A 20,660-nucleotide genomic window follows, 5' to 3' on the forward strand; every position below is an offset into this window, starting at 1 on the left:
CAGCCAGGGCTGCTCCGTGGGTTTTTATGGGATTGGGAAGACAGGCGTCTCCTGCGGCACAGCTGATGCCAACAGCTCATGTGCGCAGTGACACTGAACCTTTTAATTGCCACCAGCCCAAATCTGCGCTGTCCCTGTCACTGCTCCATGTCCCTGTCATTGACAAATCCTGCTGGATTCTGGCTCAGCTCCTGCTTCCCAAAATTGAACCATGAATCCTTGTTTCCCAACCAAACAGCTCCACGCATCCCAAATCTCACTCCTTCCCACTCTTCCTGGGAATGGCATCTGCCCAGCTTCTGAGCTGGAGATCAGGTTGTCCATGGATTCATGGAGAGCATTTGGCTGGTGAGGACAAAAAACCTGATCCCATCACCCTTCTGGTTTTCCCTCCTGGAAAGCTCAGAATTTCCCCCCTGCTTCCTTAAGTGGCAATTAATTCCAATGCTTCCCAGGAGGTCACTCAGCAGCAGGGAATTCTGGGGAAAGGTGGGATGGAACTCAGCCAGCGCTGCTGGGGGGATTTTCCACCCGCACATGTCTTGGATCAGGATGGAGATCAGCTTGGAACAGCTGGAAAACTGTGCCAGGAAAAGGGATGAGGAATATACCTCTTCCTGGTCTCCATTTCCAACATGGAAAGCAAAGGAAGAACTGGAGGTGCCTCCACTCATCCCCAACTCTAGGAAAAATTCCAGGAATCTGGGGTTTATCAAAACCTGAAGCACCAGGCAGGGAGTGACTCCATAAATCCCCAAAATCCGGTCTAGTCCTTGTCTTGGATTTTTGGGGTTTGACAAGGACCTGGTGAGATCCAATGGGGACTTTTGGGGATTCAATGAGGATTTGGGGGGTTTAGTGAGGATTTTGGGTTCAATAAGGACTTGGTGGGCTTCAAGAAAGACTTTTTGGGTTCAGTGAGTACTTTTGGGGTTCCTTGAGGACTTCTGGGATTCCACAAGGACCGGAAGGCAACACATGAAGGGAAGGGATGAGGAGGATTGGAGAAGTGGGACTAAAACATCAGTGACATTCACTGCCCCATCCGTCTCAAACCTGATGCTGAAGGGAAATTCAGGCTACCTGTAGTGCAGGAGCTGTCCTTCGGTGCTGTAATCCCGATAAATGTCATACTCCTTCTCAAACATTCCGGAAGGCGACGAACTGGAAAACAGGAATGAACAGGGAGTTACCACCACTGTCTCCTCTAGGATTAAGGGAGATGAATCCCATCAGGATGGGCTTCACCTGTCCTGGATCTGCTCCTGGGATTTGCTCGAGCTTGGAGTCATGGATTTTGTATTTTGAGTTGTTGGCCAAATGATGACCAAGCCATCCATGGCCGTGGTCTCCAGGTTTATGTCCAACCCTTCAAATACTGGATTTTTCCTTAAAACATCTGAGCAGATCCCAAACATCTCCTGGATTCATCCAACCCTTTCTGAGTGCTGCTTCTGCTCTTCAACAGCCTCAGATGGTCAGAGCCAATACGGGAAGAGAAAAATCCCCCCCAAAACCCCTTTTTGTCACATTTTCATCTAAATTTGAGCCTGCAGTGCTCTTGTTCCCAGAAGATGGAGAAGATGACACCACCAACCCACTCTAAGAGACACCACAAAAAAACCACGGAAAAAAACATCTGGAAGCGCGGGTATTTCCAAGCTGATTTTTGGACTTGGTGGGGATCAGTGAAGACTTGGAAATTCAAACTTGGAGTCCAAGAAGCAATTTTTGGGATTCAGGAATGATTTAAAGCCTCTCCTGTAGGATCAAACTCACTCTTGATCCGTATTTTTGGCTCCACACTTTTCCAATGGCTGTGAATCCATGCCAAGACCCTCCAGCACTTCCCAAAAACCACATATTGATCAATATTTCCATTATTACCCATCCCTGCTGCCAATGAGCACAGGAAAAGGTTTATTTTTACCGTAACAGCCCTTCCTGGTGGGAATGTGCTCGGAATCGGTCCCATTTGGAAAATACAGAGGAAATAATGAGAAAACATCTGGAGAAATAACTTTATTCCAAATAAAATTCCAAATAAAATCCCCCCATATTTCCTTGTTAAGACTCTCCCATTAATAAAATTTGAATTCAATGTTGGTTATGGGAGGAAAAAAAGAGGGAAAAGAAACAAATCTTCCTAATAGGATATAGCTCCAAAATTTTAGTTGTGGAGCAAGAAGGCAATAAAATTAAGCTTTTGTCAAAGCTAATTTTAATGGGATTTAGCCCTGGAATTACAGCTGTGTGGAATTGCTTAATCCCTTTTTCCTCGCCAGTGCATGTGAATGGACTTTCTCCTCCTCCTCCAGGATTCCCGAGAGAAAGGCATCACCTTTGATCTTGGTGCTGTACCCCAAAACCATTGTGGAATTCAGATGGATCCCCAAATCCACTGTGGAATTAGGTGGATCCCCAAATCCATACTGGAATTTAAATGGATCCCCAAATCCATGCTGGAATCCAGACGGATCCCCAAATCCACAGCGGAATCCAGATGGATCCCCAAATCCATGGTGGAATCCAGACTGATCCCTAAATCCACAGCGGAATCCAGATGGATCCCCAAATCCAGGGTGGAATCCAGACATATCCCCAAATCCGCAGCAGAATCCAGACGGATCCCCAAATCCATGGTGGAATCCAGACTGATCCTTAAATCCACAGTGGAATCTAGATGGATCCCCAAATCCACAGCGGAATTCAGATGAATCCCCAAACCCATGCTTGAATTCAGATAGATCCCCAAATCCATGGCGGAATCCAGTCGGATCCCATCCCTGGAAGTGTCCAAGGTCAGACTGGAGCATCCTGGGATAAAATAGGTGTCCTTGCCCAGGAACTGGATGGCCTTTAAGGTCCCTTCCAACCCAAACCGTTCCATGATTCCAGGATTCCAGGGGAGGTCAGGACTTGTTCAAGGTCCCTCCCGACAGATCTGCTTCCCAGCACTCCACCCCCAATCCCTGGGGAAAGTCTGGTGGGAATGTTGGTTTTTCCATCTAAAAACTCCACTGGAACCCGGTCATGGCTAAAACAGACACTGAAATTCCCAACAGCTCTTCCCAAGCAAGGTCCACACTCCTCCAGAAGGGAATTCCCACACCTCCAGATTCCAAATTTCTGTTCCAGGTGCTAGGATCAAGCTCTATGTACTCCTCCATCTTAATTCTGGCTGAGTCCGAGGATGGGTGGTTTGTTCTTGCAGCTTTTCCGAGTCGTTACTTCCAAGATTTTCCCAATCCATCCTGGTTCCCATCCATCCTTTCTCCCACTGTTCCATTTCCCATCAATGCTAATTATCCCCATCCAAACGAACTCCAGGCCTTCTCTGATCCATCTCTGACAAGGTTTCTGTGCAGACAGAGCTGATGAATGAGCAAATCTATCCCGAAGATTCTGACTTGGTGGGAGCCAGGCAGGGAATCTCCACAGGGGCCCGCAGTAGGAGGGAGTAGTTGGTTACACATTCCTGGGGGTGGCCACACCCACTTTTCTGGGATGAGCCAAGTTTTTGGGAATCATTAAAAACCACTGGCTGAGATTTGAGTGTTAACAAGCTGCCTCTGGAATTGGCTGGAGAGCCTGGGGCAGGATTCCCAGTTAATTCCTGGTTAATATTTAAACAGCAGGACTGCTGAATTCCATCTATCCCGGCTTCCCGCAGGCATGGATGCGACGGAGCATGGCCCCTACCCTTGGCCAGCTGTTTTCCCAAGGTTTTTAGGCCAAATCCTTATGGATTTTGCTTGATTAACAGATTTGTTGGATTAAAGGAGAAATTTTATGATGAGGGTGGTGAAACACTGGAGAAATCTGTGGATGCTCCATCCCTGGAATATTTTAGGCTGAGTTGGATGGAGTTTGGAGCAACCTGGGATAGTAGAAGATGGCCCCTCTCATGGGAAAGGAGTGGAACTGGATGGTTTTGTGGTCCCTTCCAACCCAAACCATTCCATGTTTAAGGTCTTTCCTGCAAGCACCACCTTAAATCCAGTTTGTGTTCTCGAGCCAGACATTCCCACCCAATCTTGCCTTGGCCAACCTGGAACAATCGGGGTAATCTGGAAAGTTCAACTCAAATGAATTCCCCAAGTGGGCTGTCACAAACATGGGGCTAGAGGTGCTGGACTGTATCCTAGAAATCCTGATGGATAAAATTGTACAGAGCTGATCGCAGGAAGCAAACCCAGTTCCAATCCAAAACCCGACTGGTTTGGAAACACACTTTTGGTGTTGGAAGTATCCTGAGGTCTCCCCAAAATCTTTCTCCATGCAAAGCCAACCCAGCTCCCTCATTTTCTCCTCACATATCCTGTGCTCACCATCCTGGAGATTCCCCCTGGATTCTCCCAGGTTTTTCAGATTTTGGAACACTCAAAATGACCTGAGGTTGCCCAATTGTGGTGAAACAAAGATTTAATCTTCCCTAGACCTTCCGAGGTGTTCCCAGCTTCCCTTTCTGCCCTGCCTTTGGAATGCTTCCCAGCATTCCCAGATCTTTGGGTGGCCACCAGTTTGTCCATCCCGTGGCTACACCTGGCCTTGCCAAGCTTCAGGAAGTTCTTCCCAACCTGTCCTCGATCCATAGGATCCCTTGGAGCTCCAGCTTGTCTGGTGGCTCCACAGATTATTGATAAGGATATGGATCAGGAGAGGAGCTGGGATGGGCCTGGGAGGAGCCAAACATTGGGAATGAACCTTCAACCGTCACCCTCTGAGCCAGACGATCCAGTTTTTATCCAGCAAATTGTGTCCCTGTCTGGATGAGGGATACATCCAAAGCCTTTCTGGGACACTTTGAAAGTGATTTTCCACTAATAAATATAATTTTACATTAATAAAGATGATTTTCCACTAATAAGTGTGGTTTTCCAATGAAAAAAGGTGATTTTTCATTAATAAGTGTGGTTTTCCAATAATTAAGGTGATTTTCCACTAATTAAGATTATTTTCTATTAATAAAGATGATTTTTTGTTAATGAGTGTTGCTTTCCAAAGAAAAAGATTTTCCACTAATTACAATGATTTTTCATTAACAAAGATTATTTTCTATTAATAAGAATGATTTTTCCAATAAATAGTTGATTTGCCACTAAGTGTGATTTTTCCTATGAAAAGGGTGATTTTCCACTAATAAAGGTGATTTTCCATTAACCAAGATGCTTTTCTATCAATAAACTTGAGTTTCCTTCAACAATTTTCCCTAAACCATGGCTTACAAAGCCTCCAGCATGGACACAAATTTATCCCTGGCACCTTTATCTCGGGAACCTCTGGCAGAACAACAAAAGCTAAAAAAATTTTGTTTTTTTAAAATCAATAAACCCAGCAGGTTTCTTTTTCCCCCTGCCTGGAGCAGGAAGTGGCACCAGGAAAATCAAGGAAAGTGAGCGGCCTGAAATAGCTCAGCTCCATGGCAAAAGCCAGGAATAGAAATGAAATCCTGGCTCCAAATCCTCGGCTTTAATCGTGGCCCTTCATACTCTTAATTACAACCCCCGCTTCCAATAAAACTTCAAGGATGGTTTTCTTCGGAATTATGCAACCGGAATTTTGGTGCCGACGCAAGCACTCGGAGGAATTAGGCAAATATCCGCCTAATCCAAAGCCGTGTTTCGCAACGGGAAATGGGGAATTCAAGGAAAGGATATTAAAAAACTTCAGCCCCCCGATTTTCAAAGCAAGAAATGCCAGATATGAGTGGTTTTTTTTCCTGGGAAATATTTGAGGATGGAATGAGGGAGTTCAGTGTTGTTCGGGTTATGCCGGGAATGTGTTTTCCACTGGTTATCCCCAAATACTTCCTCAGATGGTTCCACCCCCCGGAGCTTCACGATCTCAATAAACTCAACCATCACAGCGAGGAATTGAATTAAGGAAGGAGCCTGGAAATTGGGCTCAAGGATCTTGGAAGTCTTTTCTGACCTTAATAATTCAATGTAAAACTCACCTGGATGGGTGGGATGAGACCCAGCACTGTTGGAGGACCCCCAGTGCTGGAAAAGGGGAAAAGCTGAAGGAATTTTTGAGTAATAAAATCTCTCATGGGGGGAAAATCAAATCTTTGGAAAAATTTGGGAATGCTGGGAGGTCCTATCAAAGAATTCTATCATGCTCTGGCAGTGCCCCATCCCTGGAAGTGCCCAAGATCAAGTTTGGAGCAACTCAAACCGTTGGAAGGAACCTCAAAGACCATGGAATTCTGACCCCTTAGCCTCAAACATGGACATCCAACATCATTCAGAGCTTTTTTTTTGCTATTAAATGGATGAGAATAAGCCAAAACCAGGGATAAAACACACCAAAAAACATTGGAAGACTGAATTTGGGATCCTTCCCAACATCCTGCCTCATCATTTGGGAAATTGAGGATCTCATGGAATTAGGGGAAGAACCGGGTGAATTTCCAGGTGATCCTTAAATTAAAAAAAAAAATCTTCAGGACAACTCAGCTGGGGTGGATTCAGGTCCTTATCATGGATTCTGGAAGGGTGGGAAGAGGAGGCAATTCCATGTCCTGAACACATGAATCCTTGGATTGTGCAAGGTGTGTCCAACAGAGGTGAAAATGGGAAAAAGCAAAGTAAATAAACATTGGAATGCAATTCCCAGAAAAACTGTCGTTACCCCATCCCTGGAAATGGCTATGGCCAGGTTTGATGGAGCTTGGAGCAACCTGGGATAGTGGAAGTTTTTGCAGGAGGATGGAACTGGAAAAAGCAGGGATTTGTTGCCACAGGCAGTAAATAAATGGGAGAGGGGAAAAAAAATCTGAATTTCAAGAATTCTCTCCAACATTCCATTCCAGAGCTGGATTCAGGGACTGGGGGCAGGAAGAGCCTGTGGTGGTTTTCCTGGCCACTGGAGACAGGGGGATGTCAGTGACCCGACCTCCTACTCTGCCCATCCACCCTGTGGATAAAACATTGGGAAGACAAGGATTTCCAGTGGAATGACAAAGTCTGGGAGTGGGATTAGGTCCTCACAATGCCAGAGACTGGAAAAACAGAGAAATTCCAGAAAGGCCATCATCTTTGTCCCTAAGGGATGGATGAGGCAGTTTTAAAATTGATCCAGGTGGGATTTTCAACAGGATCAACAATTCCAAGGTTTAAAAAATTTTTTTTTTTTTTTTTTTTTTTTTTTTTTTTTTTTTTTTTTTTTTCCCTCCAGTAGGGGAGCAAAAAACATCAAATAGTGGAAATGTTATGATTTTATGGAAATTTAATGGCAACACTTCATCAAATGCTCAAACCCATAGTTTGGGTCAGAAGGGAAAATCCCTATCTGAGGATGCTCCAACCTGGTCTTGGACAATTCCAGGGATCCAGCAGCCAACACAGATTCTCTGGGAATTCCACCCCAGCACCTCAGCCAGGAATTCCTTCCCAAATCCCATCCTTCCTTGTAGTCTGGCAGTGGGAGGCCATTCCCTGTGTCCTGTCCCTCCATCCCTTGTCCCAAGTCCCTCTCCAGCTCTCCTGGAGCCCCTTTAGGCTCTGGAAAGAACTCTGAGTTTTCCTTCGATCCTTCCCTTCTCCAAGTGAACATTCCCAAGTTCCTCCTGGCTCCTTGCACCAAGAGATATCATCCAGCTGGGAAAATCCAACATTTGGGTGAAGAAAGTCCCAGAATTCCGAGCCTGTTAGAGTCAGGACATTGGGAAGGAAGCCCTTGAGGATCCTCTAGGTGCCAGAGTCCTTCCGCGTGGTTTTTCCAGAGCAACTCCAGGTCCTTGGTTTCTCTTCCTTCTCGTCTTGGAGGAAGTCTGGGAATCCCTACAGGGGCCTGGAAAACCCTCAGGCAGCAGATGCTGCAGAGATTTATGTCATTGATCCACCTGTTTTGCCAGCCCCAGCACGGCAGGTTCTTCTCAGTGCCTCCCGGAAAAGGAAATAAACGGAGAGAATTCCAAGGAAAAAATCATGGGACACTAATGCTGGGTATTTTAGAGCTTTGAGGCATCTTTTATTCCACAAATCTGATTTTTTTTGGGATCTTTTGGAGTCACAAAACAGCCTGTAAGGGGGAAGGTTGTTTTTGATCCCAGAGAGCACCAGCAGGGGCATTCCAGGGATAAGATTTTGAGAGAATTCCCCTTGGATATCCCAGCTCAGCCAAAATTAATCCAGTGAAGTTTAAATGCTGCATTTTATCTCCTGTATCCCAGCGTCTTCAGAATCAGGACATGCAGAGAAAAAGTAGGAATCCTGAGGAATAACTTGGGCACAATTTCCCAGGGGTGAAGACCCCTCACATTCCAAAATTTCTGCACGTGTTACGAGGAAAACACTCCTGATGGCCAAAAATCCACTTCCTTGTCCTTCAAGCATCCACTAGGAATTCCCCTTGGAGAAGCAGTGGCAGAGCTGAATTTTCCATGGAAAAGGCTTCTTTTTCCCTGCCTGACACTTTCTCCAAAGATTTCAAGGCAATAACCTCAGACACTTCCTGGCAGCATGGAAAATCCCAGTGACCTGACACAAAATCCAGCCGACGGTTCCCACTCCAAGATTTCACGGCTGTCAAGTCACGCTCCGGAGAAAAGCCACTGTTTTCAGACAAGCATGGAAAACTCCAGGGAAACACTGGAAAATCCCCCTGGGAATGCTCTGCTGGCCACCAGGACAAAGCTGCTGTTGAGATCCCAGGGTTGATTCCATAGCTGGATATGGCTAATTAGAGCAAATCCCACCTCACCGTGGAAGCACGAGGTGATTCCGGTGGCAAATTCCCTGTGGATTTCAAGGGTTGATGCATCCCTGACCCACATGGGTGGGATGGAACATCCCCATGGATGTGAGGAATGGATTGGGAGCAGCCTCCAATATCTCCAGCCAAACCCAGAGATGCTCTGGTTCCTAAATCCTAGATTTTAAGGGAAGTTCCAGGTGTGAATTCCAATAAAAATTTTCCCACTTCTCCTGAATTCCCTTTTCCAATCAGATGAGTTGAGCTTATCCAGAAATCTTTAAATAAGATTTCATAGGATAAAACCTGGACTGGAGGTATCCACCAGGAAACCTATGGAGCTCCTTCCCAGCTGTAGATCTTCTCCAAGAAACATAACTGAGATCTGGGAAAACACTCATGGAATCATGGAATGTTTTGGGTTGGAAGGAAACTTCAAGATCATGAAATTCCACAGGGACACCTTTGACTATCTCAGGCTGCTCAAAGCCCCATCCAACCTGGCCTTGGACACTTCCAGGGATGGGGAAAATGAGGGAATGGGGTTTTTTTTCCAGACAGGATATGAGAATCAGGAGTGGGATGAAGCCATGGTTTGGCTGAACTGACAGGACTCATCCCTGTCACTTCCAGGGATGCAGGTAGAAATTTCAGTCAGCAGGAATTTCTGCTCCCTCTAGTGGCATCCAAATTTTTTTTTTAAATTATTGCATTTTTAAAGCTCCAAGACCGGGCATCTGCTCAATCCCAATCCCTGGAAAAGCCAAGACCTGGAATTCCTGGAGATTCAAGGACACACAACCTCCCATCAGCCAGACTCAGCCCAGGGCTAAATTCCTTTTCCACTAGATTGCCAGGGATTCAACCTTTTTATTTGAGTCAGGCCCTCCTACCACCTGATCCAGCAGATTTGCATCCCATAATGGGAACAGGGAATGTCTGGGTGGAGGACACCAAGGATTAGTGACCTGGAGTGTTTGTGCTGGGTCTGATGTTGGAATCAGACCTGATATAGGAATCCCCCCAGGGGGCTGCTGATCCCACCTTGGGAACGATCCTTCCTCCTGGAAATTCCTGATCTCATCTCAGGAATGATCCTTTCCCCAGGGGAGCTACTGATTCCTCCCCTGCTCTTACAGCAAACCCCAGGGAATTATAAATTCATCCCCCAGTCCTTGTGAACCTCTCATACCACTTGGGAATGGGATCCTGCTCCATCAACATCTCCTGGGCTCATTTCCCACCAGGAAAGGGGGAATTCTGCCTGTCTGATCTGTTCAGGTGAGGCCCATCCCTGGAATTCTGCATCCAGCTCCAGGATTCAACTGCAGAAGGACCTGGAGCTGCTGGAGCAATTCCAGAGAATTTCAAGGGCTGGAGCCCTTCTGCTCTGGAGCCAGGCTGGGAGAGCTGGGAATGTCCAGCCTGGAGAAGGGAAGGATCCAGGGGGACCTCAGAGCCCCTTCCAGAGCCTAAGGGGCTCCAGAAGAGCTGGAAAGGGACTTGGAACAAGGAATGGAGAGACAGGACAGAGGGAATGGCCTCCCACTGCCAGAGTACAAGAAAGGATGGGATTTGGGAAGGAATTCTTTCCTGTGAGGATGGTGAGGTGTTGGAACGGAATTCCCAGAGAACCTGTGGCTGCCCTCTCTGGAAGTGTCTATAGTGGAAGGTGTCCCTGCCCATGGAAAAAGCTGAAATTCCAAGATCTTTCAGGCCCATTCCAACCCAAATCATTCCATGATTCTGTAATTCTACGACCCTGTTATTCCACATCCACCTGCAGCGAACGACTCCAAACCCATCTCCCTCCCCAAAACCTCCCAGCCCCATGAGGACCCCTCCATTCCCAGGCTCCAAGATTCCATCAGAGCCTCTTCCAGGACCTCAGGAAGGTGGAACCTCCCTCAAGGTGTGGAGCCAAGGCTGCCTCTGATGTCCCACATGAAAGCACTTGCTGAGCCAGAAATTCCTGCTCCCATCCAACCACAGTTTCTGGGAACAAGACTTGGGAATGGGAATTCCACCCCTCCTTGGTCTCCTCAACCTGGTCGGGTCCTTAACGTGGTCAAAGGCATCAATTAATAGAAGACAAATACATTAATTAATGACCTGCCTCAGGTTGCCCAGAAAAGCTGTGGCTGCTCCATCCCTGGAATTGTCCCAAGTCAGGCTGGCATGGTGGGAGGTGTCCTGCCCACAGCAGGAGGTGGAGCAAGATGGATTTTAAGGCTACTTTCCAACCCAAACCATTCCAAGATTCAGTGATTTGCAGCTTTTAATCCATAAAAGATGAAATGACAATGGAGGAGCAACACAAACATCCCGGAATGTTGTCCTTGGGAATCGAGCACTGACTTCCTCCTCCTTCCTGAGGGAAATTATCCCTGCCAGGAGCTCCCCAGACCTGTGGGACAAGCCATGGTTGTGGCATGAATCATCTTGACTCCTTGGGGAAATCTTATCCAGGAAAATAATTTAAAACCAAGCCGGGCTCTAAACTCAAATTTCCAATCCTAGAAATGAATTTCAAAGGACGAGAAATTATTCCTTTAGGGAACTTTCCAGTAGGGAACATCTAAAATGTCCCTAAAGTGGAGAAACACCTTTTCCTGATGTTTTCCTCCTTGTTTTAAGGAGGATCCAACTCAGTGGAGACCCACCAGGGGTCAACCTGGAGGAACCATCCACAAAATCTCGTCATCCAAGACCTGCAGGATACGACTGCTCTTGGATACCACCGGGACTGTGAATTCCCGATTTTTTTCCTCCCACCTTGTCCCACCTTTACCTTTCTGTTTCCTCCTTCACCACGGAATACTGGCTGGGCTGGCGGCTCGACCGCTGCTCCTGCACCTTCTCATTGCCCTCCAGCTCCTGCTCCAAGGACGAGCTGGTGCTTCCCTCCCTGCTGACATTGCTGCTCCTGCCGGGGCTGTTTTCCGTGGAAGCCCGCGGCGACTCCGTGTTCTGCTTCAGCGTCTGCAGCTTGGCCAGCGGGATGATGTCGCAGTTCTGGGGACGGTGCCACACCGTCCTCTGCGTGGTGGCATTGTAGTAGTAGAAGCGGGAGGTGTTGGGGTCGAAGAGCTCCCACCACTGGTTCTCGTTGGTGCGTTTGATCCGCACCCCGGCGGGGGGGTCCCACACGCACTCCCCCGTGATGAGGTTGGCGTACATGCGCTCCCGGGTACGAGGCTCGATGATTTCCACCCATTCCAGCCTGGGGAAGGACAAGGAGAGGTGAGAAAAATCAAACAAACCATCTCGGAAGGTCGCGCGAGCCACCCAATGATTCTGTGATTTGGTGCAAGTGTGGGATGGAGAAGAGCGGCTTCTCAACTCTTCCTTCCACCCCCATCGACTCTCCCATGTCCAAGACTCAATGATTCCCACCCATTCCAGCCTGGAAAGAACAAGGTGAGAGGGGAAATTCAACAAAGGTCCCTCCCAATCCCAACCATTCAACGGTTCTGTGATTTGGAGCACACGGGGTGGAGAAGAGCAATTTGACAACTTTTCCTTCCACCCCCACAAAGTCTCCCGGGTCCAAAACTCGATGATTCCCACCCATTCCAGCCAGGAAAGAACAAGGAGAGAGGCAAAGTTCAACCAAGATCCCTTCCAACCCCAACCACCCAATGGTTCTGTGATCGCAGTGAGCACGGGATGAAGAGCGACTTCACAACCCTTTCTTCCACCCCCATCAAGTCTGGCAGAATTATTTACACAAACCAGAGAATTTTCCAAAGGGTTTCCAACCAATCCTTGATTTTCAGCTCCCAGGGAAACCCAAAAAGTCTGCAAAACATATACCCAGGTTGGAGCACCCCAGTGTCCACCAAGGATTACAGCATTCACCCCAAACCCTTGAAGGTTCAGACACAGGGATCAAAGCACGTTCCGTGAGGGAATGGGAAGGACTGGAGAGACTGGAATCACCAACCTGGTGATGAATTTCTCCTGGACAACCACCCTGCAGCCTGGCTCTGCTGCCCAGACCACCAAACACAACAGCATTTCCCACAAAAATTCCAAAATTATGGATTCGACCTCCCCCAGTCCAGCTGGAGTAGCACAGCTTCCCAGCACTCCAAAGATCCCAAAGCTCCTTCCCTCTGTCCTGATTTCAACATCAGCCATCAGCTCTGTGGGTTCTGCCTCCAGCACCATCCCAAAACCACCAGCCCCAAAACACCTGGGCTGAGTGACAAGGACACCAAAACGTGATGGTGGCAGGGGTGGAGATGGTGCAGGCTGAACAGGTCCAGCCATGTCCTGGCCTCCATGGGATGGGATGGGATGGGATGGGATGGGATGGGATGGGATGGGATGGGATGGGATGGGATGGGATGGGATGGGATGGGATGGGATGGGATGGGATGGGATGGGATGGGATGGGATGGGATGGGATGGGATGGGATGGGATGGGATGGTCCCATGGGCTGGGACACCTTCCCCAATCCCAGGGTGCTCCAAGCCCTATCCAAACTGGCCTTGGACACTTCCAAGGATCCAAGGGCACCCACAGCTCCTCTGGGAATTCCATTTCAGCCCCTCATCACTCTCACAGGGAAGCGTTCCTTCCCAATATCCAATCCATCCCTGCCCTCTGGCAGTGGGAAGCCTGTCCCTCCATTCCTCATCCCAAGTCCCTCTCCAGCTCTCCTGGAGCTCCCTTAGGCCCTGGAAGGGGCTCTGAGATCCCCCTGGATCTTTCCCTTCTTCAGGTTGGACATTCCCAGCTCTCCCAGCCTGGCTCCAGTCCCTGGAGCATCTCCGTGGCCTCCCCTGGAATTGCTACAGCAGCTCCAGATCCTTCTGGCTTTGCACTCCAGAGCTGGATGCAGAATTCCAGGTGGGGTCTCACTGGAGCAGGGCAGAGGGGCAAAATTCCCCTTTTCCTGCTGCTCACACTGTGGGATGAGCCCAGGACATGGGGAATTTCCCAGACCAGAGCACATGGATGTGTCCTGTGGGTCTTCTCACCCACCAACACCCCCAAATTCTTTCTTCCCAGGGCTGCTCTGCATCCTTTCCCCCATCCCTGTTTTCCTGGAATTGCCCTGACCCCCCTGACTCAGAAACACAACAAAAGGGATTTTGGGGATCATCCAGCAGTGAACGGGAGCTTAGAAATTCCAAAGAGGATTAAAAGAAGTCATAATCCCAAGAAATAGAGAATTCCACTGGTTTTTCTGATTACCCCAAACACTGCACTTGTCACCTCTGGATAATCCAGAGGGAACCTGAGACGTTTCAGGATCTGCCCCTTTATTCAAATTCCTCTTTTGCATGGATTTATATTCAAAAATAGAAATAATTTAATAAAATTATTTGGGATTTATCCTTGTCTGCATTTCCAAGGCTTTTAAGGAATGTCTAGAAATAGATGAGGAGGAATAAAAAGCTAAGTGAGGCTTAGCAAGGAAGTTGCTACTTAAACCTGACACATCCAGGGAGTCACACAGTGATGGATCACATGGATTGCATCCCGACTCCTTTTCCTGGGAATGAACCCCTGAAGGCTTTTCAGAAATGCCCAGTTGGAAAGAAAAAAAGTCCCTGGAGAGGGGTCCCAGGTATCAGCCTGGCCCTGAGCCCTCAGCTCATTTTCCAAGGGGATTTAAACCTCTGGATGGAGAAAAGAGAGGGATTTTCAGGGTGTGGCTTCCCAGCTTGGATCAAACCCTTCCCAAAAGGATGAAAACTTGTCCAGCTCCTCTTGGAAAAGAGAGAAAAATCCATAATTAAGCTTTGCCCTGCAGAACAGGGACCAAAAACACTTGGAGGGGAGTCGATCCTAAATCATGGCTCTTCTCATTCCACAAAACTCAGATCCAATCTGGCACAGAACTGCAACTGGAAGACATTCCCAGCTTTGGAGAACTGGGATTGGCCAAAGAACCAGCCAAGGTGGCCAATGGCACCTGGTTTGTCCCAGCATAGGGAAGGTTTGGGATTTTCAGGATATTGAGGGGCTGGTATATGGCCAGGGAAGGGAATGGGATGATCTTGAAGGTCCCTTCCAACCTAAACCATTCCATGTTTTTACGAGGAGCAATTCAAATTCCTGATTTCAGGCAAGGTTTTGGAGACCTTGGAAGTGACTCTGCAGCACTTAGGGGGCTCTGCTCCCCAGATTTCCCATCCCAGGTGATTCCTTTCAATTCACAAACCAAAATATCCAAGAGATCCCAGAATTCAATGTATTCAAGAACCCAAGTCTCCCCATCAGTGCAAAATTCCCAGGAGAGGACAATTCCCATCTTATTTCCCATATTTCTCATCTTATTTCTGTGCTTAAAATTAATTATTGCCCCCCCCCAGAACTTCATAAAAAATTTAAATTAATAATGGAATTATTAAATGGGTTGGAGTGAAAGGAGCTTTTAAAGCTCATCCGTTCCAACCCCTGCCTGTTATTTTATTAATTATTAATTAATTAATTAAAATCCATTATTACACCCTTTGTTTTATTCACTATCCCCATTATTTTATTTATTATCCACTTCATTAATATCCCTTTAATTATTACACCCATTATATTATTTATTACTGATTTTTTAAAATATTTCACTTAAAATATGGGAAAAAACCCCACAATTCCTTGCCAGACCTTGGAAAACCTGGAACCAAATCCCTGTGTGTCAGCAATAAACCAGGGAACATCAAATCTTTGGGAGCACTTTTTTTGCACCAATAATTCCAATTTTAGGGAATCATTCACTTGAAAGGTGGAATCCCTTTTGGCTTTTCCTGATGGATGCAGAAGGAAAAAAAAATTCAGGGCAGGCACCCCAAGGCGCAGATTCTTCTGGAGCTGCTGGAAAAGCTTGGAGTGGGATGGAGTTAAGGAAAAATACTCCAGCTTTTCCCACAGAGGAGGAGTCACCTGCTCAGGACACATCTGGGGAGCTGTTAAATGGGAAAAAATCATGGAATGAGGGCTGGGAGAGGGGTGGATCCTCAGCCACTCTGTGGAAAATGGGAAAAATGCTCTGGTGGTTTCTCTGTTTGCTCTGGAAAAACCAAGCCACAGAATCACTGTAGTCCCATCCCTCACCATGGGATTTTGGGAAATTGAGTGCCCTCTCCCCAAAATTCCAAGGCAATCCTATGGTAGCTTGACTCCAGGTCTACCATGCCTCACTTGTGGTGATTATCATGGAAAATTGTGGAATTTTTCCCTGCAGGAAGGGACCTTTGAGGGTCACCTTCTTCCAACACCTTTCCATGGAGCAGGGATGCCTTTCACTATCCCAGGTTGCTCCAACCTGGTCTTGGACACTTCTAAGGATGGGGCAGAGACAGATTCTCTGGAAATTCCATCCCAGCCTCATACCACTCTCACAAGGAAGAATTCCTTCCCAATATCCCAGTTAAATTTCTACTTTTCCACTGAGAGGCCATTCCCTGTGTCCTGTCCTTCCATCTCTTGTCCCAAGTCCCTCTCCAGCTCTCCTGGAGCCCCTTTAGGCACTGGAAGGGGTTCTTAGGTCTCCCTGGATTCTTCCCTTCTCCAGGCTGGACATTCTCAGCTCTCCCAGCCTGGCTCCAGCCCCTGGAGCATCTCCATGGCCTCTTCTGCATCTGTTCCAGCATCTCCACATCCTCCTGATGTTGGATCCTGGAGCTGGAAGAAGATTCCAGGTGGGGTCTCACCTGAGCAGGTCAGAGGGGCAGGATTCCCTCCTTTCCTGCTGCCCACTGGAAATTCCTGGGATGTGGCCACACATAGCCAGGTCAAATCCCATTTTTTATCAATCCCTGAGGACAGGAGGGAATGTCCAGCAAAATCAGAGCTCAGGATCCAGGTGGATGCTCCGACAGCTCCTGACCTTGATCCATAACAACACAAACCCCAGGAGCTGAGCGGTTTGGAAGAATCCAGAAAAGAACCCTGCAATTCCACATTCTTTGCTGGGTAAAAAAGTTATTCCAGGACAGTGGGAAAAATCCAAGCCCTCTGCTCCATCCTGAATCCACGGCAATTCCACTGATGGAAAAAGTGCTGACAAGGCAGGGTGTGGATCCTAAAACCACCTCAGAGAAAAAAACCAACTCCTCCATCAAAGCGAATCCATCGCTGATCAGCCCCGGCTGCTGCTTGTTCCTTTCCAATGAGATAAAAAGAGGGAAAAATTCCAGCCCTGGGAGGCAGGAGCTGTCGGATCTGGGTGTTTGCACGGCTCTGCTTTGATGGAGAAGGGATGTGACTCCCTGGGCAGTGTCTGGAGAAGGTTCAAGGGCGGCCACGGTGAAGAGGAAATGTCAACAGGAATATCGTGGGATGGGCAGGAGGATGGTGGAACCATGGAATGGTTTGGGAGGGGACTAAAGATCATGGAATTCCACGGGCTGGGAAACCTTCCTGCTATCCCAGGTGGCTCCAAGCCCTGTCCAAGTTGGCACTGGACAATTCCAAGGATCCACGGGCAGCCACAGCTTCTCTGGGAATTCCATTCCAGTGTCTCACCTCCCTCATCAAACACGTTTTCCTTCTATCTCCTCAGAATCTTCCCTTTTTTTAGTATAAATCCATAAATCTTGTGTCTAATCCAGGTTGGATCCCCTTACAGGGAAGAACTCCTTCCCATATTCCAATCTAAACCTTGCCATTAATTTGGAATTCTCCATTCCAATTCTTCCTCCTTATCCCTGTTCCTCTGATAACCTGAAGCCTCAACTCTGGATAAAGCTGATCCTGCTTGAACTTGATTTCCCTCCTTTTGGATGGTTCAGGTATTTAAAACAACTCCTCCAACTTCCTCCCCTCATGTCTTCTCTTGGAGCTGCTCCTTTCTGACAAAAATCCCAGGAATTGATGTGCAAATCTGATCCTGTTTCTCTCTGCCCCCAAAAAACTCTTGTTCAGTCATTTTTCCCCCTCAGGCTGCAGCAATCAATACATTCCAAATCATTTTAGGTCTGGAACACTGGGAAATTTAAGCTGGTCCTAAGCCAGGTTGGGTCACAGAGTTAATCCTGGTGCCAGGGGTGACACTGAGGTGACACCGAGGGAGGGGTCAAGTCCCAAGTGGCTCTGAGGCCAATTTAACCTCAGTGACACAAATCCCAGCTCCTTAAAACCCAGCTTAAATCCAGGTTTGGGAGGGGATTGGAGCAACCTGGTCCAGTGGAAGGTTGGGCTTGATGACCTTCAAAAGTCCTTCCCAACCCATTTGATGTTTCCATGATCCTACAAGATTTTAATGACCTTATTACCATGAAAATTCCAAAAAAACCATTATCCCACAAATTGTGGCTGGTTCTTCCAAAACAACATGAGGAGATTTTTTTGGTCAGGAAAAGTGTCTCCAAAGGCTGATCCAACAGAAAAAAACTCCTCTGGATGTTGATGATGATGAAGTTTTATTCCTGCCTTGCTCAGCAGTTTCCCGGCCGGTGACTCCTGGGAACAGGCACTGGATCAATCCCTGAGCAATGAAATAAATCCATAAAGGACTGGGTGGAAATCTGGGAGCTGATCCAGCTCCTGTGAGAGCTGGGATGGGGAAAAAATCCAGGGCTGAGAATGCAGAGATGGGAGAAATTCCAAGGATGGGGATGTCAAGGTGCTTAAGAAAGGAGGAGTAGTCACTAATTAAGGGAAATTTGTCTTAACTGGAGCTGCCCCATCCCCTTGGAGCAGCTACAGCTTCTCTGGGAGTTCCATTCCAGGGTCTCACCAGCCTCATAGGGAAGAATTCCTTCCCAACTGGAGAAACCTGGGAATGTTGATTCCCAATTTAACACCACTGAACCATCACATTTCACAGAACTGCAGAATGGTTTGGGTGGGAAGGTACCTTAAAGCTCACCTGGATGTGGGTGGTGACACCTTCTCCCATGCCAGGCTGCTCCACTCTGGACTTGGACACTTCCAGGGATGGAGCAGCCACAGCTTTACTGGGAATTCCATTCCAAGGAAGAATTCCTCTCTGGTTTTAGTTTCAAATTCCCAACCTTGACATGAGCAGGTCCTTTCTCTTTCCACCACCATTCCAAGGGCATTGAGAGTTCCTTTTCCTGCTCCATGGGAGGTTTGAAGGCATCTCAAGACCTTTTGTTCCACCCTGCATCATCCCAACTGGGACAATTGAAAAACCACCAGATATTTAATTGTCCCAAGGGAATTTAACAGCAAAAAAGGAGTGTTAGGACCCTGAGGGTCATTTACTTATCCACAGACCACCAGAGATCCAAATCTAGAACATTCCTGCTCATCCAGCTGCTCTGGAAGAGGTGGAATGTGGGGACAACACGGCCTGATGGATCCAAGCTCAACACCCCCCTTTGATTTGCCAGAGATACAACCCCAAGATTTGCAACTGGGGAATGATTTGCACCTCAAATGACAGCCCTGGAGTAATTCCCAGCCCTGGTTAAACAGGGATAACACGTCCTGGGATGTGCCACAGCTTGGAATGTGCTCTGGGAAAGCTCCCGGCGTGCTCCCAGCTGGCCAAGCTCTTCCTCAGCACTTTTGGGAGCCAAACTGTGGAGGAGGAATTTTTTTTGCATGGAGATGAAGCTCCTGGATTTCTCTGCCAGCTTGGAATTGCAGTTCCTGCCAGCTCCTTCCTGAAGGAATAAATACTTGGATAATTTTAAATATTGATATTCCTATGGATCTGGGAATTGCAGAGGCCTCACTCAAGATTTGGTGCTCAAGTGACTGAGGGTGGCTACAAAGGGAATTTGTGGAATTATATCTTCCCTGAGTCTGGGCAAATTGTGAGGAAATCATGGAAAATGAGCATTTCCATTAGCAGATTCCACCAGAGAATCAGGAGATGGAATCCAACAGGGAATGTGATGTTCCCCAGTGTTGGATCAAGCATCATCCAAAGTCTCCAAAATAGCAACATCCTATTAAATCCAAAATCCAATCCCTGCCACAAATGGCCTGATTCCACTGGGAATCAGTCCCTGAGATTTGGGATGAGACTGAGCCCCACAAATCATGGAATGGTTTGGGTTGGAAGGGACCTTTAAGACCATCTCACTCATGCATGGATGGGAATATTTCCACTATCCCAGGTTCCAATCCTTTTCCATCTTGCCCTTGGACACTTCCAGAGATGGGACATCCACAACTTCTCTGAGAAGTTCCACAAACCACACCCTCAGAAGAAAAGAATTCCCAAAGAAGCCTTAAAAACAAACAAAGACTATTTCAGAAGTGCAAAAATACAATTTCTCCATTATTCCTAAAAAGCACAGTGGAGAAGAGGGAAAGGGAATGATTCCACACATTTTTTTTTTTCCACCTCTTTAATTGGTTGCTCCAGAGTTTAAAAGACAACTCCAGGAAATGACTTTCTGTAGCTCCTAATTAAGCTGTGGAATTCAGCAACACAGCCAAATCCCATAAATAGGTTCAAAGAAGAACTAGACGAGTTCAAGGAGGACAAGAGCTTTTAAATGGGATATTCCAAGGTTAGGAAATACCCAGGAGCAGGGAAGGATCACCCTATGCTTTTTTGGAAGAATTTCCTCCCTTTTTCAGAGGAATTTTCCCCCTTTCTCAGAAAAATTTTTCTCCTTTTTTGGAGGAATTTTCCCTTTTTCAGAGGAATTTTTCCCCTTTTTAGGAGGAATTTTTGCTGTGGAGAACGGAATGAAGCCACGAAAAACGTTCCTACCCCTCCCATCTCCCAACATCCCACTTTGCATCCGTGTCTTTGGCATCATCCCATCCCTTCTGGCCTGGAGGACACAGGGATAAGACTCCCAAAAAAAAAAACCCTGGAAGCTTCAAAGAGCAGCTTCAGAAAAGGGAAAGGACGGATTTTTTTCCATCTTATCCAACGCTCCTGATCCGAACTTCACAGCACTGGAGGTCTCCTTTAAACTCCAAGGGAAAATAATAAAAAAAAAGGAATTTAGGAAGCTGCTGGAGAGCTGATAAGGCAAACAGCCTGGGATGAATGGAGGATGCAAATGAAAGCAGC

At 47.3% G+C, this 20,660-nt stretch overlaps 1 protein-coding gene across 1 annotated transcript in view; it reads right to left on the reverse strand.

Annotated features, from left to right (window-relative positions):
- ARHGAP39 (Rho GTPase activating protein 39) overlaps nt 1–20,660 on the reverse strand; it is a gene marked incomplete at its 3' end in the record, with an annotated part of 93,105 nt that overhangs the window by 21,037 nt on the left and 51,408 nt on the right. The window contains exons 2-3 of the mRNA XM_079302158.1: nt 11,492–11,923; nt 1,084–1,164 (exon numbers count right to left, since the gene is read on the reverse strand). Coding sequence (XP_079158284.1) covers nt 1,084–1,164; nt 11,492–11,923 — 513 coding nt within the window. The remainder of the gene's footprint in view (nt 1–1,083; nt 1,165–11,491; nt 11,924–20,660) is intronic.

This window comes from Erithacus rubecula (genome assembly GCF_903797595.1).
Source record: "Erithacus rubecula genome assembly, chromosome: 3".
Classification (NCBI taxonomy): Eukaryota; Metazoa; Chordata; class Aves; order Passeriformes; family Muscicapidae; genus Erithacus; species Erithacus rubecula.